Source organism: Larus michahellis, chromosome 9 (genome assembly GCF_964199755.1).
Source record: "Larus michahellis chromosome 9, bLarMic1.1, whole genome shotgun sequence".
NCBI lineage: Eukaryota > Metazoa > Chordata > Aves > Charadriiformes > Laridae > Larus > Larus michahellis.
Window position 1 is genome coordinate 12,363,181 of NC_133904.1, and position 15,309 is coordinate 12,378,489.

Here is a 15,309-nt window from a genome sequence, read left to right on the forward strand (position 1 = left end):
TTTTGGCTTCCCTCTTATACAGCCGTCTGTGAAAATGGATGTCTAAATGGAGGGAGATGCGTGGCTCCGAACCGATGTGCTTGCACATATGGCTTTACTGGACCCCAGTGTGAAAGAGGTATGTGCCCTAAAACAGTGGAAAAAAATTCATGTTCCAACTTGCTTAATAGTAACTTAAAAATACTTAAATAGTAATATGAAATAAAATATTTAAATAGTAATATGTTATTGCTGTCTATGAAACATTCGTGTAGAATGCAATGTAAAGAAGCTTTACTGAAAGGAAGACTGCAGTCTAAGAAAACTGTGGAGATATTAGTTAAGGAATAGCACAAATTAAAATGGTAACAACTTTCCTAAATGGCATTTTTAATGAGAAAGAAAACTTTAGCATTGGTTCATGAAACATTCAATCTTTTCTTCTTTTGTGATTTTTATGTATCACAAGTGTTGATCGGTATGATTATAATGGTTAATGCTTCAGTTCATGGTAGGTTTGCCGAGTGTCATTTTCTTTTTCTGGGGCAAAAATCCCCACTTATTTACTCTTAACAGTAGGGCTGTCGAGTCACTGCCTATTCTAATCTATAGTTGAATTGATTGGATTTGTTATTGTTAGTCTCAAAACTGAAAATAACTTTTAAGTAGCATTTTTAGCAATATGTGAGCTTCATAAGGATAGAGGCCAGGATGAAACACACATGCAACTGATTAAGGCCTTTCTTTTGTTTACTTTTTTGCTATGAAAACACTGCAATGGAAGAGGTGGCAAATAAAAAATATTGATAAGGGCTTTTACTCAAACGTCAGTTTCTAAGTCATCAGAAAAGCTCTTTGTATCTCTCATACATTTGTTTACGAATGATAAGCAGCATCTTGCCTCTGTCTTTAGCGTGTTTTGTTTTGGCAGAGTTTATTCAATTCTTCTTTCCATTTTGTACAGTTTTATTGTTATCAATTTTAGCTTTTTATTTGTGCATCCGTAGTGATAATCACAGCAGTTTCCATGTACAGCTGTACCAACTGTCTTATCTGGTATATGGAACTTTTTTCGGCATTATTAAACCAATTTAATGGTTCATTTGAGAGACATGTAGTGAACAATGTGTAGGTATAATCCTTCTGTTGAATTTTATAATATTAAAAATAAAATAATTATAATATAACAATAAAATAAATATATTTATATAAATATAAATTTGTTTATATTTATATAAATATATTACATATCATATAAAATATAAATATATTTATAAATATATAAATATAAAAATATATAATTTATTAAAAATATAAATATAAAAATAAAATAAAAAATATAAATAAAACACGTTCATTTGTTAGAGCTATCAATTGATCTGTTTAATACTCATACAAAAAGGTTGCGTTACGTATCTATGAAGCTGGGACAGAATAGACACTAATAACCTGATTTGGGGCTCGCATGTAGGGGATGTGCTTAGCACATGAAATTTCTGTCGGTGAGTGTGTCAGATGATCACTGCTGTCAGTGCTGCAGAAATGGTTGGCTTTTTTATATGGACAGCACAGGTGGGTGATGCAGAACAGCAAGCCTTGGCAGACCAAAGCTTTTCGTTCTGTGCTAGAGCAGATGGTAGGATGAAGCAGGTATTTCCTGCACTCCCTACAGCAGGTAAAATTGCTGCGTTGGCACTGTGTGTAGTCTTGCCTGTTGTCCACTCTGATGTTGTAAAAGTAGTTCAAACTGATGGTGAAGTTTTTCTGAAGATTGAAAAGTAGCTCTGTTCTGAGTCTTGGGATCTCACTGCTGGAGAGGAGTAAGAGGAATGGAAAATTAGGAAAAAAATGGAAAAAAAAAAATCCTAATTTTGAAGAGAGTAAAGGCTTTATGGGTAAAGAATGTACTGAATATTACTGCAAAGGCTTTCAATTTCAAGCAATGACTCCATGGGTGAGGAGGTATGAGCCTTCAGTCCGGTGAGGAGGTATAAAGTGCAAGTTCAGAAGATTGTTCAATGCTGATTTTATGTTGCCTGATCTGTGGGCCAGTTTGACTTCACCTCATTAGGGCAAGTATCGAGGCTGAAGCCTGCTAACAGCTTCAGTGCTGCTCCTCAGGACTCCTGCCTTGTGTTGGGTGGTGACACAGAGCCATTGGAGCCAAATCATGCCGTCATGCAATCCCATACATGCTACTGAGCACAATTGAGGTGGAAATCTTTAACTTGTATGCCTCATCCGTAGGCAGTTTTTACTTAGAACATGTGTTTGATTCTATAGTTATCAATAAAAGAGAAAATAGTCATTAATGAGCTGTAGTATTTCTGGCTAATGCTTACTGCAGTATTGAGGCCAAATGATAGTCATATCTTCCTAGAAAACCTCTGAAATTTGGCTTCTTTCACAGAGATTTCCTGCAGCCTCTCTACCTAGCTGAGCTAATATGTTCCTCTCCTCTAAAAAGGGTGTGGTGGGTTTTGGTCCCATAATCACATTATGCCATCAGAAAAACTTTTTCTGAAGATAACTTTTCAAGTATACGCTAATGCTGGTCTTAGAATAACTTGCATTGTTCAGCACATGCACCTGTGTGGTCATTAGGGAGTTGTCTGGCTGCATATGATTTTACACATCTGTCAGCTAAGTAAGAGGTCCATATTTTGAGTCTAGCTTTGGAAAGTTATGTGAATTTGTGACACTCCCTGGTGGGCTTCTGATGTATATATGGCTGGATGTTATCCAGTAAATTGACAAGATTCGTGCCTTGTGGAGTAAAACTGTGTCTTTATTAGAAAAAAAAAGCGGGGGGGGGGAAAGAACAAAATCAAAGCATCTCTATGCATGGAGGGGGAAAAAGAAAGAAATTACTCAAGAGAAATAGTCTCTTAAACTATCCCATTTCTGGGGGAAGCAGGAGAGGCAGATTGTTTTGAAAACATCGTTTCTGGATATAAATGTAATGTGAAGTGATACGGTTTTGTGGCATGCACATTCTCCATCTGTTTGGCTGTGGTTTGACTTCTAGGTTATGCCATGCCACAAGCTAACAGTGATGTAAGTAATTTACTGCTGCGTATCACGCAGTGCTTTTCTCTACAAGCATCAACTAGTAGTAACAGTCACAGAGTGTTTGTGGCACGTATGTCACAGACCAAAGAATATTCGAGCCTTTGCTGCATATGTTGTAGCTTAGAACTGTCTTGAATACAACAATGTTGAGGCAACGAAAATCATGGGGGTTATTCCAATAATCTGATATGGAAGACAATTAAAATGTTGCAGGTGGTTGTAGCAAAGTTAGGGCCAGTTTCTTACATCCGGAGGCAAGTCGTGTACTTCTGTGTCTACTGTTTTAAGTAGGTTTTGCATATATTTGGTCCATATTTGTAATACAAATTAGCCTGACTGGTATTACCTCAGTAAATGGTGACCATATGATTGTTAATGAAGGTCTACAAGACTTCTGTGTAGGTCAGTAGCTTCAAATACATGCACAACGGAAGGGCTTTATCTGGTGGAAGACCTGCTTCTTTCACAATGCAGCCAACTCCATCAAATTTGTGGCATGAGTATTTTTATGTATTTATTCAGTCATTCTTTGAGAGGGTAGCAGCTGGCCTTGGGACAGTTTTGTCAGTGTTGGCAAACAAATTGCTTTTTGTATGTCTTAGAAGTGTTAATGATGGTACAAAAAAACTATAAACATGAGCAAAAAGAATTTTTAAATTCATTATTATCAGTTGAGTTCCTCGTCTTGTTCTGGGAGTGTGTACCGTGTCACTGGTGAGGTACGCTTCATCAGAGCTGGACTGATAACTGTAGCGTGGTCAGCAGTGGTACACGTGTATGATTAGCTCCTAAGCTGTCATCTATGGTGTTTGGCACCTTTCCAGAGCAGGGGAAGCCTCCTGGGCGTCCTGTCAAGTATATGCAGGTGTTATCATAAGTACAACAGACCTGGCTTTTCTGTGGGATAATGTTCATCAAAAAGGTGAACTTGACATAAGCTAAACAGTAAAAGTGTGGTGGAGTTGGAAATGCTTCCTACAGCAATTTAAGACACATTTAAAATACATAGTCCAGAAAGGAAAATATTTCATGGATATTGGCTGAGTTGAAACTTGAACTTCAAGGATTCCTTCTGGAAGGTGCTGAGTTCTCTGGCTGAGATCCAGTGATGGGCTTTGACGTGCATTTAAATTCAAACCTGAGATGTCAATATGCTTAAAATTATGCAAGTGCTTAAAGGCCTTGCTGGATTTTGGCCCAGACTTTCAGAATCAGTTAAGATCTGAGAGGTGCACTTAGCTTTTAGCATATCACCTAGTCAAATTGTTAATGAAAAGAAATCACAGGTATTAGAAGACGAAGATGCAAGAAAAGCAAAATTTCTTCTACTGGTTAAAAACTGGATGCCATCTTTACGCCATTTGACTTTCAATGCTGAACAACTGGAGTGAGTTACGGATTCTGCAGTTCCTTTTAGAGTGGCTGAAGATATTGAGAGCAGAGACTTAGCTTATGTTCCCCTGAGGGTGATTCAGAACATCGACAGCTCTTTTTATTGTCTGTAAAAAAGCCTAGGGGATTTAGCTGGCTATATGACATGCCCACGTTTGGGTCATGTGAAAACATCCCTATGTCATGCACTTTATTAAAGTCCAGAGGAAAAAGTGATGTTAGAAGCTAAGAGAGATCAGACATCCCTGTCAGATTTGGTAGAACTGTGTCCTCCAAACTTGTTCATAAAAGCTTTCTTGGCTCTTTGAATCTGTTTCTCTTTAGACATTGGGATGATTATACTCTAAGAGGGTGACTTCTATATAATATAAAATTGTACATTGTTGTTATCCTTGTATTGCAAAAATGCAATGAAATGTGCTTTTCTTTTTCTGTCGGGATCCATTTGGAGGAACACAGTGGAAGCTTAGAATGTGTTACAGCCCTGTTTGTTTATTTGAATGCTTGTGACAACATCAGGGGCTCAATCCTGCTGCATTTTGGAGTTTTGCCACTCGCTTCGCATAGAAGCAGAATTGGGCCTGATGTAGTTCAAATATTAAAAAAGTACCACGTGTGTTTTGTTTTTTTCTGGACTCAGAATATGAGCAAGTGATTGCTTTTTCTTCAAACAGAGTCGTTTCTGTACTGCTTTCTTCATGTCAGGAATTTTTGCATAATTTTTAATTATATTTGGCCATTATTAAAAGTTCCCAGAATTAATGCCATATGTAAAAATATCTTTCCCAGAGCCTCTCTATGAAAGTGCAGCCGCTGAAAGTGGTCAAGAGTAGTATAGTGCTGTGTATATTTTCTTCTTTCTAAATATTACAACGGGTAGAATGTTTTCACAAAGAGGACACTGCACCCCTTAGTGTGCCCCGTCTCTGGTATTTAGTCTAAATGGAAAGTAAATAACAAAGTGTAGATAGCAGTAAAAGTATGTTCCCAAAGCCTTATGTTGCATTTAAAGTAGTATTGCAGCATATGGTAGCTGGCAAACATTTGAATAAACTTGATTTTTGTAGCTGTCTTCCAAGAAACACATCTGTTGACATAGACATGTAGTTTCTGCAGCCCTGTAACATGAATGCATGTACAGTATTATTGCAGCAAACTAAAGGATGGCTGAGCTTGAAGGCCTGGAATAAGGACTCTTGCACACCATTTTCCCCCTGAAAAATTATGAAAAATGGCTTTAGGCTGAAGCTAAATATATTCAGACACAGAGTGATGTTTAACTGTCTTTAAAATAATTTTAATACATGTTGCCACCCTTCATGTCTTTCAGTTTTAACACAAAAATTCAGTATCAGTGTCTTAGATTATCTTTTCTATAAAAGGTTGAGATAAATGGATGAGGACTTTTTAAGTTTTAAAATTGAGGTGCAACCTCAATGTGCAGCTCAATGGTGGAGAAGTCAGCCTCTGCAGAACAACTATGTGTGATTTAAGGTGGTTTATAATGCTTAGTAATATAATCAGTAGATCTCTGGATCAGAACTCAGTACTAAGCTCAGTCTGTTACTTAATGCCAAAAAGCATTTTTAGGATCTTGTCTATCTGAAGGCTTTTATCCATTGTTCTGCTCCTTGCAGATACACCCTATAAATGGTCCTATGTTGCTCGCTTTATGCTTTGTGCATCTCAAAATATCACGTAGCAAGTTTTAAAATGTTTCTTCAGATATATGCTTAAAGGTTAATCAAGATCCATACATGATTCAGTACATATGGGCTTAGGTCTCTTGTGAGATGTGAGGGCTCCAACTTTTGTACATGAAGCTGAACATTTACATTTTGTTCCAAATTCAGTTTTGATTTCAGTCAAACAAATCCAAATCCAAAGTTTTCATTCAACTATTTGGCAGCCCTTTCTGTATTTCCATGCCTTCTTGATTGGCTGCTAAGGGCACTGACCTTTAGATGCGCAGTAAGGTATTATTTGGACTTTGTTTTGTTTTGATTTGATTTTAGTTGTAGCATACAAAGAGATGCATACAAATTTAATCACAAATTGAATAGTCCATATTTTGGTATAAATTATAATACAAACAGTTGAATGAAATAACTGCGTCGTCATAATCTGTAAGATTTGCTTCTTGCATGTAGGACGTTGAAGGGACCCACAGGAGAGTCACTGGGATGGTTCGCCAGGTGCCACAGACAGCTTTGCTGTTGACCCTGATGCCTGCCTCCAGGTGTGCTGGCGGCCTGTGGCACGTGTTAGCTATGCAAGAAATTCAGTTCTGCTTTCATTGCAAGATGGGGGCTGAACCTTGCGCTGGCTTTGCTCGTGCGCGGTACTTGCCATCTGCCTTGTAGTGTTTCAAGAAGTGAAAAGCAGAGGCCTGTGCTTTCATCAAGAGGTTTTGTTGAAGTTATATACACAAAGAGATGTCTACGTTTTTTGGTTATGGGATGTTACATTAATACAGATATGACTTTTATATACACAGTGCAGGCAGTCGAAAGATATAACTTCCCTGAATGGCCTGCACTGCCAGATCTGTGCTCTGCGGAGCTCCAGGGAGAACTGGGAAGAATCTGTCTGATGTGTTGTACCACGAAAGTCAGATTTTTTGTGTGTGTGCAGAAAGATTGAGTCAGCTTTTATTGATTTTAGTTGTCATTGCAATGCGGTGTTGCATTTGAGGCCTTCAGAATGAGTGTCTTCAAGCCGTTCTTGCTCTCTTAGTACCATTGTAACATCTCCATTTTTATAATTTCAGCTGTCTGCCAATTCCTGGGTCACTACAAAACTTGTAGAGTATGAAATAGCTAAGCACAACTAATTTCTCGTGGAGCTTTCCATAGAAAAGGTGTTTTTGAAATGGTGACTCCTAGAGTTGAATATAATATAGGGAATGAGCAAATGCAGCTGAGAACTTATCTAACAGTGCTCACTTAGCTGCTTATGGATAAAAATGTTCCTTCTTCTCTGGGCTGCAATATATTTTGATATGAGAAAGCACGGCTACCTGAAATCTTTCTATTTGTTACAGTGAAAACATTCCTTGTGAATCGCCTTGAAATTTTATATGAATATTTTCCATTCATATCTATCTTTCTTACTGAGCTGGTAAGCTGAAAATTTTTGTTACAGTTGCAACAGAAAAAAACAAATATAAGTATGTGTGATACCTCAGTCAAGTCAAGGACTTCATTTTTTCTTTGTGTTTTTGGTTTTTTTGTTTGTTTTTTAAAGTGATTCAAAACTTTCATGATGGTCAGTTCTAACAAAAAAAAAAAAAGAGAACGTCTTTTAAACCATCATAGATCATACCTAATGCAAGGATAATCTTACAGGGGCATTTCCAGGTAAAACAATTCTTTTATGTAGGTCAGCTGCAAAATGCTAATGAAAGTGCATCTTACGCAGAGGTGCTCAAAATCGTCAGTCACATGTAAGTTTCCTTGCAATATACTTGTAACAGAGTTGATGAAATCTCTGCAAAAATCAAAGCTTTTCTAAAGTAAGCTGTTACATTTAGAAATCTCATATCCTACCTCAGCATAAAAGTTGCAAAAGGTTATAGGAATAACTACCTAAGAGCTGCTGTAAGGACAGTCACATTCACACTTCCAATTGGCCTTGAGAAGTTCACAAATAATGACTGAGTGGTTTTTACATGTATTTTTTTTCAGTGACAGCTTGTACAGTTTGGCACTCTAGAGAAACGCTGTAGGGAAAGAAAAGAGGCCTAAAGAAGGTCTGAAAAGAAAGGAGCCCTAAGAGAAAGATCACTCTCCAAATTCTCCTCTGCTTTAAAACAGAGCCTAGCTTTGCACTGCTTATCCAGAAAAAACTCCTTTTGGAAAAAGGCAGAACTTCCTTATGTAAAGAAACCAAGATTCAATATTTCTCTTTATAGGAAGATGTGTAAAGGCTAGGGATAAGTAATTAAAAGTGGGAAAGTTATTAAAAATGCATGTGTGTGTGTACACACATAGGTACACATAAAGTTAAGTATTTTAAGAACAGAAATATGAAATCTTGTTAGCACCTGATTCATTCTGTGTCATTCAAACCTGCTAGCCATTTAAGGAAGATTCAGTGCTAACATTGTCAAAGCATTCATAATCCTCGATGTTTTGCATTTTTTCTTATTTGTGTGCTCTACCATCTAGAGGGTGTTTGTATTGTGGCAGTGATTGAGTTAACGAAAGCGCGTGTTCTGCTGATAATTTCTAGTGTACTTGCCTAATAAAATCCTAAAAATGGAAGAGTTAGTTTAAAAATGTAAAATAAGCTGACAAAATTACAGTGGTTCACGGGATGTGGGATAGGGAATGGTTTTATTAACGCTAGTAACTACACACACACAGTCGGGGGAATTTTCCTATTTGCACTTGACACTGGCTGTACTCATTTGCTTGTCACTTAAAACAAAAAGATGGGGAGACCCATTAGGTACTTGACTGATAATTTCACCTGATTTTTGAGGAGACTGGGTCCCTCAGTGATGGGAGATTTTAGGATCTCACAAGCTCCTGTGTCTGCTTAAGTTTCTGAGAATTACAGCAAGAAATGAAGGGGTAAACATACAGTGGAAAGAGCATGCTGTGCACTTCCTTCAAAGTGCAATTAGGATGGATCTCAGTGAGACCCCTTGAACTGCTTCTTCGAGGGCCATTGGACTAGTCTCTCTGCTGGAATAATATGTCCAGACATCTTAGTTCAGTTGAGCAGTACAGTGACAGAATACTAGTTGAGCTTGAAATGTTTATAAGAGGTAATAGTAAAACCAGAGAGCAATGAATTATAATTGTCCTGCTGGGATATGATGAAAGCCTTTATAGGAATCTCCATGTCCCGGTGGGACAGTATGGGTGGTAACTTGGAGAGATTTGTAAAATGGTAGTATGACGGCTTTACAGTCAGATTAATACAGGCTTCAAAAGAAACCACAGGGTCAAAAATGACTTCCAGACTGCAGGCTTTAAAGGCAAAAAGATCTACCATCGAAATGGGCAGTTAAAAAAGAGGTAAGTGATATGTAGCTATGAAAGGAGAGTCAATGTTAGATTACTTGGGCTGCAATAACCTTTAAGATAAGATACAATTTAATGATGCAGATACTATGTCTGGAATTAAACTGCAGCACACAGTGTGAATTGTTCCGGTTAACTTGATCCTTGAGGTGAAGATCAAAGGAGTAATAAGAGGACAATTTGAGGGATTGAAATAAGGAGAGGGTAATGTTTTAATACACTGGAATTGGGTAGACATATAGGGGCTCATAAAGAAAAAGCAAGAGAAGCAGGTGAGGGGGAAAGATAGGCAAGAAGATCTCAGGAAGAGAGCGTTGAAGGCAGGTTGAGAAGTTTAGACTCCCGCTCGGGCAGGGGAAACCCAGCGGAGATGTGCATTCCATTCATCTGAACGGCTCTTCTAGTGAAAACATTGCTAGACACAAGCACAGTCCAGGAATGGCAAATGATGAATGACTTAGCAAGCTATCTTGCTGGGTATTTAATCTGTGTGGTTATCTAAATAATTTGAAATGCTTCTCTTGGCCTGAGCCAGGCTGGGCAAAATGAAGTGCCATGCATTAAACCTTGTGCTATTTCAGCTCTCTGGTCCCAGCAGGAGCCCAACAAGATACGGCTCCATGAAAGGTGATACTATATTAAACTAACAGTACAAGTTGTATCAAACTCGGTTCCAAATTCAATACAAAAAGTCGTGGTTTTAGAAGGCATTTTAAATCTAGCACTAGCACTTCAGTCACTTGCTGATGTCAGTACCAAAAAAATGCTTTGTACAGCTGCTGACTGCAAGGAAGATGAGAGGTTAAATTGGGTTAGCGGAAATGAAAGACGTGCAGTGGAAGAAGTATTGGTATCAGAATGTTTATGGAATTTGTCATTAAATAACAGAAGTGTTTAAATTGGAGGGCCAATTTAAAGCGTTCCTCTTTATAATTTTTTCCGCATTTATGTGAAAAATAAATTATTTAGAAAGGTGTACAAGGAAATATTAATTTTTTTCCCCTCTTTAAAAACAAAAAAGTAAAGGTGATGGTAAATCCATCTTAGTCTCTTACTGTTCAAGCCTTCTTGAGCTAGGGCCTGAGCCACCAATGTGTATTAGAATAATTCGGCTATTCTTACTACAGTTGATTACAGTGCTCTGTTATAAAGGGTGGAGGCACTTGGTTGTTCTCCAAAGAAAGTGAGTAATAATTGACCTAATGTACAGAGCACATGAATAACATATTCTTTTGGTAAGAAATTTATGTTTTACAGGGTGTGCTAGAGTTCACATCCCTTTTTCACATCTTCCAAAAGATTTTAAAATACTCAGCTGCTCTATTAAATTTCTAATTCAACAAATACTCAAATACAAAGTATGCATTAGATAAAGCTCTTGAGTTGAATCCAAACATTGAAAAATCTTTTAATCTGCCTTGAAAACAGCTGTTTAGAATTTTGAATAGAAATAACAACTTCCTTCAGCCTATGTTGTTGATGTCCGCTTCAGTCTCAAGCTGGGAGGAATTTCTCTTTGTTACTCTGATGCAAAGCCTTGCTGCTGTTGCAACGATGTGACTATCCCCAAAACATACCAGGAGTGGTATCCCTCCTGTTTGAAATAAATGGTAACAATTCCTTTGAATTCAATATAATGGAGGAGGGACTTACTCGGAAGACTTGAGATAGTTTTGACATTAAATTGTAGTTTTCTGGAGTGCAGCTAGAGGAGCTTTTATTGACATCTCCCACTACTAAGAGACTGACAGTTCTTCATTCTGGATATAAGAATTGTGGTTTTTAGTGTCTGAAATCATTTAAACAAATCAGATGCGTTTTGTGCATATGCACATGGAACTTCTATTTCTTGTTCATAAATACTTGGGTCATCTTATAAAATGTTATGTAGTGACTCGGCATTAAATACCACAAATGAAATTTCTAGGCAACTGCCCATTGCATCCAAGGAAATACCAGAAGAGTTCAAGATGGCTAACATTACAATGAACATCAAAAGCAGTAATGATTTGCCACTTATTGTGAACTAGTGCCAAAACCCTGCAGGGAACGGTTTACGTTTATTGTACAGCTTTTTGTTTTGCTATGTCCGGAGGGTAGATTATACATGCATTTCACACATACAAGTGCGTGTGTATTGGTTGTATATTCAAACATTTGGGCAGCATTTTAAACTCAGAGGAAGAAGTCTTATGCTGTTCAGGGAAGCGAAGCCTGGGTGAAACTTTTCAGTAACTATGGAAGTGATCCAAAACCTACTCACGTCAAACAAAGGGACACCCAAAGACTTGGGTGGGCCTTGAATCAGGAGTCAAAAGTTGACATGATCAGGTCTTGTCAGCCAGGTTTCAAGAAGGTGTGCAGGGTTATTGAGAAAGCAGTTAGCTCTATGCTGTGTTACTACACAATACTATCAATCAGTAATTTTGCATAAAAGTAAGAAGTGCTCAAAGGCATAAGTTGCAAATATGAACATGTTTTAGCAAAGAAAACTCTGTTATCTGTGGCTGTAAGGTATGGAAAGTACCATTATATGGAATGGTATGTATTTAACAGCAATTTGGGATTTCAAGATGATGAAAAAGAAATATTCTAGTAGAGTAAATAGCAAGCAAAATACATACAACCTCTTTCAGTTTTATAATGTAGTGTGCTTTTTCGTTTGGGCTTGTGTGCAGAATGCACAATCTTTCATGTCATATTTCTAAAGTGTTTCTTGTAATGCAGGTGTGTTAACGTACATCAGTTAACACATAGAGAAGTTTGTATATGTGTCCTCCAAAAGCCTCTGATGAAGTGCAAGTAGCCCTTTTAAATCCAGAGGAGATCTTTGCATTCATTTTAGTTGGATTTAAGTTATGCTTACATTGGAGTGGATGTGGAAGGGTTTTGGGCCTTCCTTTTTCCATGAGATGTTGTCTTTGTGCTGGTTTTTTGGTTGGTGGTTTGGGTTTTGTGGGGTTATTTTTGGTTTGGTTTTTTTTGTTTGTTTGAGTTTTTTTGTTGTTTTGCTTTGATTTCAGTTAGGTGTTTATTTTAAGTAGTCAGTATTGTGCGTGGTTTGCAGTGGTGTGATAGTGATGCAGAGGTATCCTGTGCAGACAGAGCACCCAGGATGCCAGTGGTTCTCTATACCTCTTTGGAAGCAGGAGGAGATGGCAGGCAGCAGGCTTGCAGCCTGGCAGAGCGGCGGCCTGAGGCTCACGTGAAAAATACGCGAGATCGCATTTGTGACCAGGGCTTTTACGCAGCTGTTTAAAAGTTGCTGATTCAATTTCAAGTTCCTAATTAAATGAAATGGGGGGGGAAAAGGAGATCAGCATGCTGTCAGGCAAGAGTTCCAATCCAGTGGTTATCTCATTTCAAATGTGTGGGGTAAATTACATTATAATTTAGGCTTATAGTATATTCACACATTAATAAAAAGCTCTTATGTAAGGGCAATTTAACCACTGCAGGCTTATTTTATTTTGTAAGACTAAACTATTTAATGCTTTAAAAACATTTTTCTAATATGAATGCTACTTATCACAAGTGTAGTTGAAACCTGAAGCTTAATTATTAAAATAGATGTTCAGGCACTTTTCTGACAAGAATGATGTAGATAAAAGACATTATTTCTGTGAGAAGTCTTACTTACCTTTTGGATATAGCGCAAAATACCTGTGATAATCAGGAGGAAGTTTTTTGTTCCACTGAAATGTCTTAAACTATGAGCTTTCTACTGTTTTATGAGAATTTTTTTTAAAGCCACCTAAAAGTTTTCCCACAGTGCTGGTTTACAAGCAGCTGAAACTTTAGACACGACTCAGAACAGTCTGTTGTTCCACCAATATTGCTGGGTGATGCACATGTGTATCAGTGACCACCTAGATTCCTAAATGTACCCGTTCTATTAAAAATTGAAAGACAATAATTCCTAGATTTTTAAGTACAAGTTCAAATTGGCACTGCAACTGCTAAACCTCGGAGCATAGGGAGATGCCAGAGCTCCCACAGAGGAACTTTAAACTGCATTATGCCACACTCTATACGCTTACCCCTCTTAACTGTCTGTGGCTCCCTAGCAGTAAATGGGAGCTCCATCCTGCTTCCCTTCCTCTCTCGCCCCTTACCAGTTGCAGGAACCCCAAGGTACTGCCTGTCATGTACCATTCTCTTGCGCTCAGTCCCAAGAAGTCAGCTTTTAATACCTAAAATGTCCCCTGTCTCAGCTGTGAATCTGCTCTTGGCTTGAGGGGGCTAGGGGAGCTGAATTGGACTGCTAGCTTCCTAACGGCTTAATACTTCATTCAAAGCCCAGTGAAGTTAAAAGGAAAAAGATAACTCAAGGGTTTCACTGATGTGGATCAGATTCTATATCCAGAAGGGTAAGGTAAGCATTGAGTCATTGCTTACAGATGGATTACCTCACTTCTGTTCGTCCTGTGAGTCCTGATTTTTTGACAGGATCACTTGTTAACCTCAGTACCTACTTCGTCTGATGCTGAGTTACAAATGGAAGACTTTTGGGGGAGATAAAAATGAACAGGATGCACTTAACAGTGTGGTGACTGTGAAATGGAGCTTGTTCTTCTCAGAAATAATTTAAATCTTTATCTTTTACTGCTCATTTGTTTTCCTTTTTTGAAAGATGAATTTTGAATCTAAAGATGGGAAAACAATTAGGCCTTGCCAAGGTTTGTGCTGCTCCAATCAATTGTTCTTTCAGCGTAAAAAATATTTCAGAAGAGAGCACAAGTATTTACTATCTGTAGATATCCATTAGCCACAGTTTTAAATTTTTCCTTATTCAATACACTTAATTTTATTTTTTTGAGAGGGATAGATAGGAGCTGCCTATTTTAACAGACAAGCTGTATGTTGTCAGTGTTTAGGATTGGAATTAGTCCATTCTTCATGTGATTTGTAACCCCTTTTTTATCTCGAATCCTCATTTATCACTGGCCTGGTGTTTGTTTTTCCTGATTTAGGATTATAATATTGAACTATATAAACAATGTCGGGGTACATAATTTGTACCTTATCAGCTTGAAAATATCAAAGTAGAAAAAGAATATGGGAATCAGCTCTAGAGATGGGAGCAAAACACCCTTTGGGAAAATCAGTGGTCAATATGTGCAATTTGTGTAGTCATTGTTTATTCATACTTGGTGACCCAGTGGTAGCTAGTGGATATTTCAGAGTGCATAGCCTGGTGGCATGCTGCGGTTTACTGTGTCAAAGAGATGCTCATCACATTGCTGTGACATTCTCGGGCATCTTTTTGCTTGGCAGAGCATGAAGGTGAGCGCCGTTAATACCCTTTCCCCCCTGCAAAGCGTGGCGCTTGTTGCAGGTCACCCAGCTCCTGGCTGGAGCCGGCACTGCTCCCGTTCTACTTGATACACAGATTCCTCTCCTGGCTGGCCTTGCCTGGCTGGCTGCTCTCTACTAGTTGGCTCCCTGGACCTCCTTTTTAACTAGTTAGTTGGCTGGCCTGTCCTGGCAAACCTCCCTCTCCTGGTTGGCTGGCAAAGCACTTGGGCTGGCCGGCCTTTTCCTTCCCTTCCCCTTCCTTTTCTCCCCTTCTCACACATGGTGTCTGCTGGCTCCCACTGTTTATCTCTCCATGTCTCTGTGCCTCCCACTCATTTGTTAGATTTGCTTTGATCCATCCCGTCTTTGCTGCCTTCCTGTTTTTCTTCCCTGTGCTCCTTTGCTGTTTTGCTTCTCTGTATCCTTGTTTCCTTCACACTTGTTCCCTGAAGGCTTTCTGGTCTGGTTTTCTCCTACCTACAGGCAGCATGCATCTTTTCCAGAGCTTACTGTCTCACTTTTGTCTGTTCATCTG

At 38.4% G+C, this 15,309-nt stretch overlaps 1 protein-coding gene across 1 annotated transcript in view; it reads left to right on the top strand.

Moving 5' to 3' along the window:
• The window catches only part of FBN1 (fibrillin 1), a 155,620-nt gene that overhangs the window by 25,355 nt on the left and 114,956 nt on the right, over positions 1 to 15,309 (top strand). Inside the window, exon 6 of the mRNA XM_074600026.1 lies at positions 23 to 118. Within this exon, the coding sequence (XP_074456127.1) occupies positions 23 to 118 (96 nt within the window). The remainder of the gene's footprint in view (positions 1 to 22; positions 119 to 15,309) is intronic.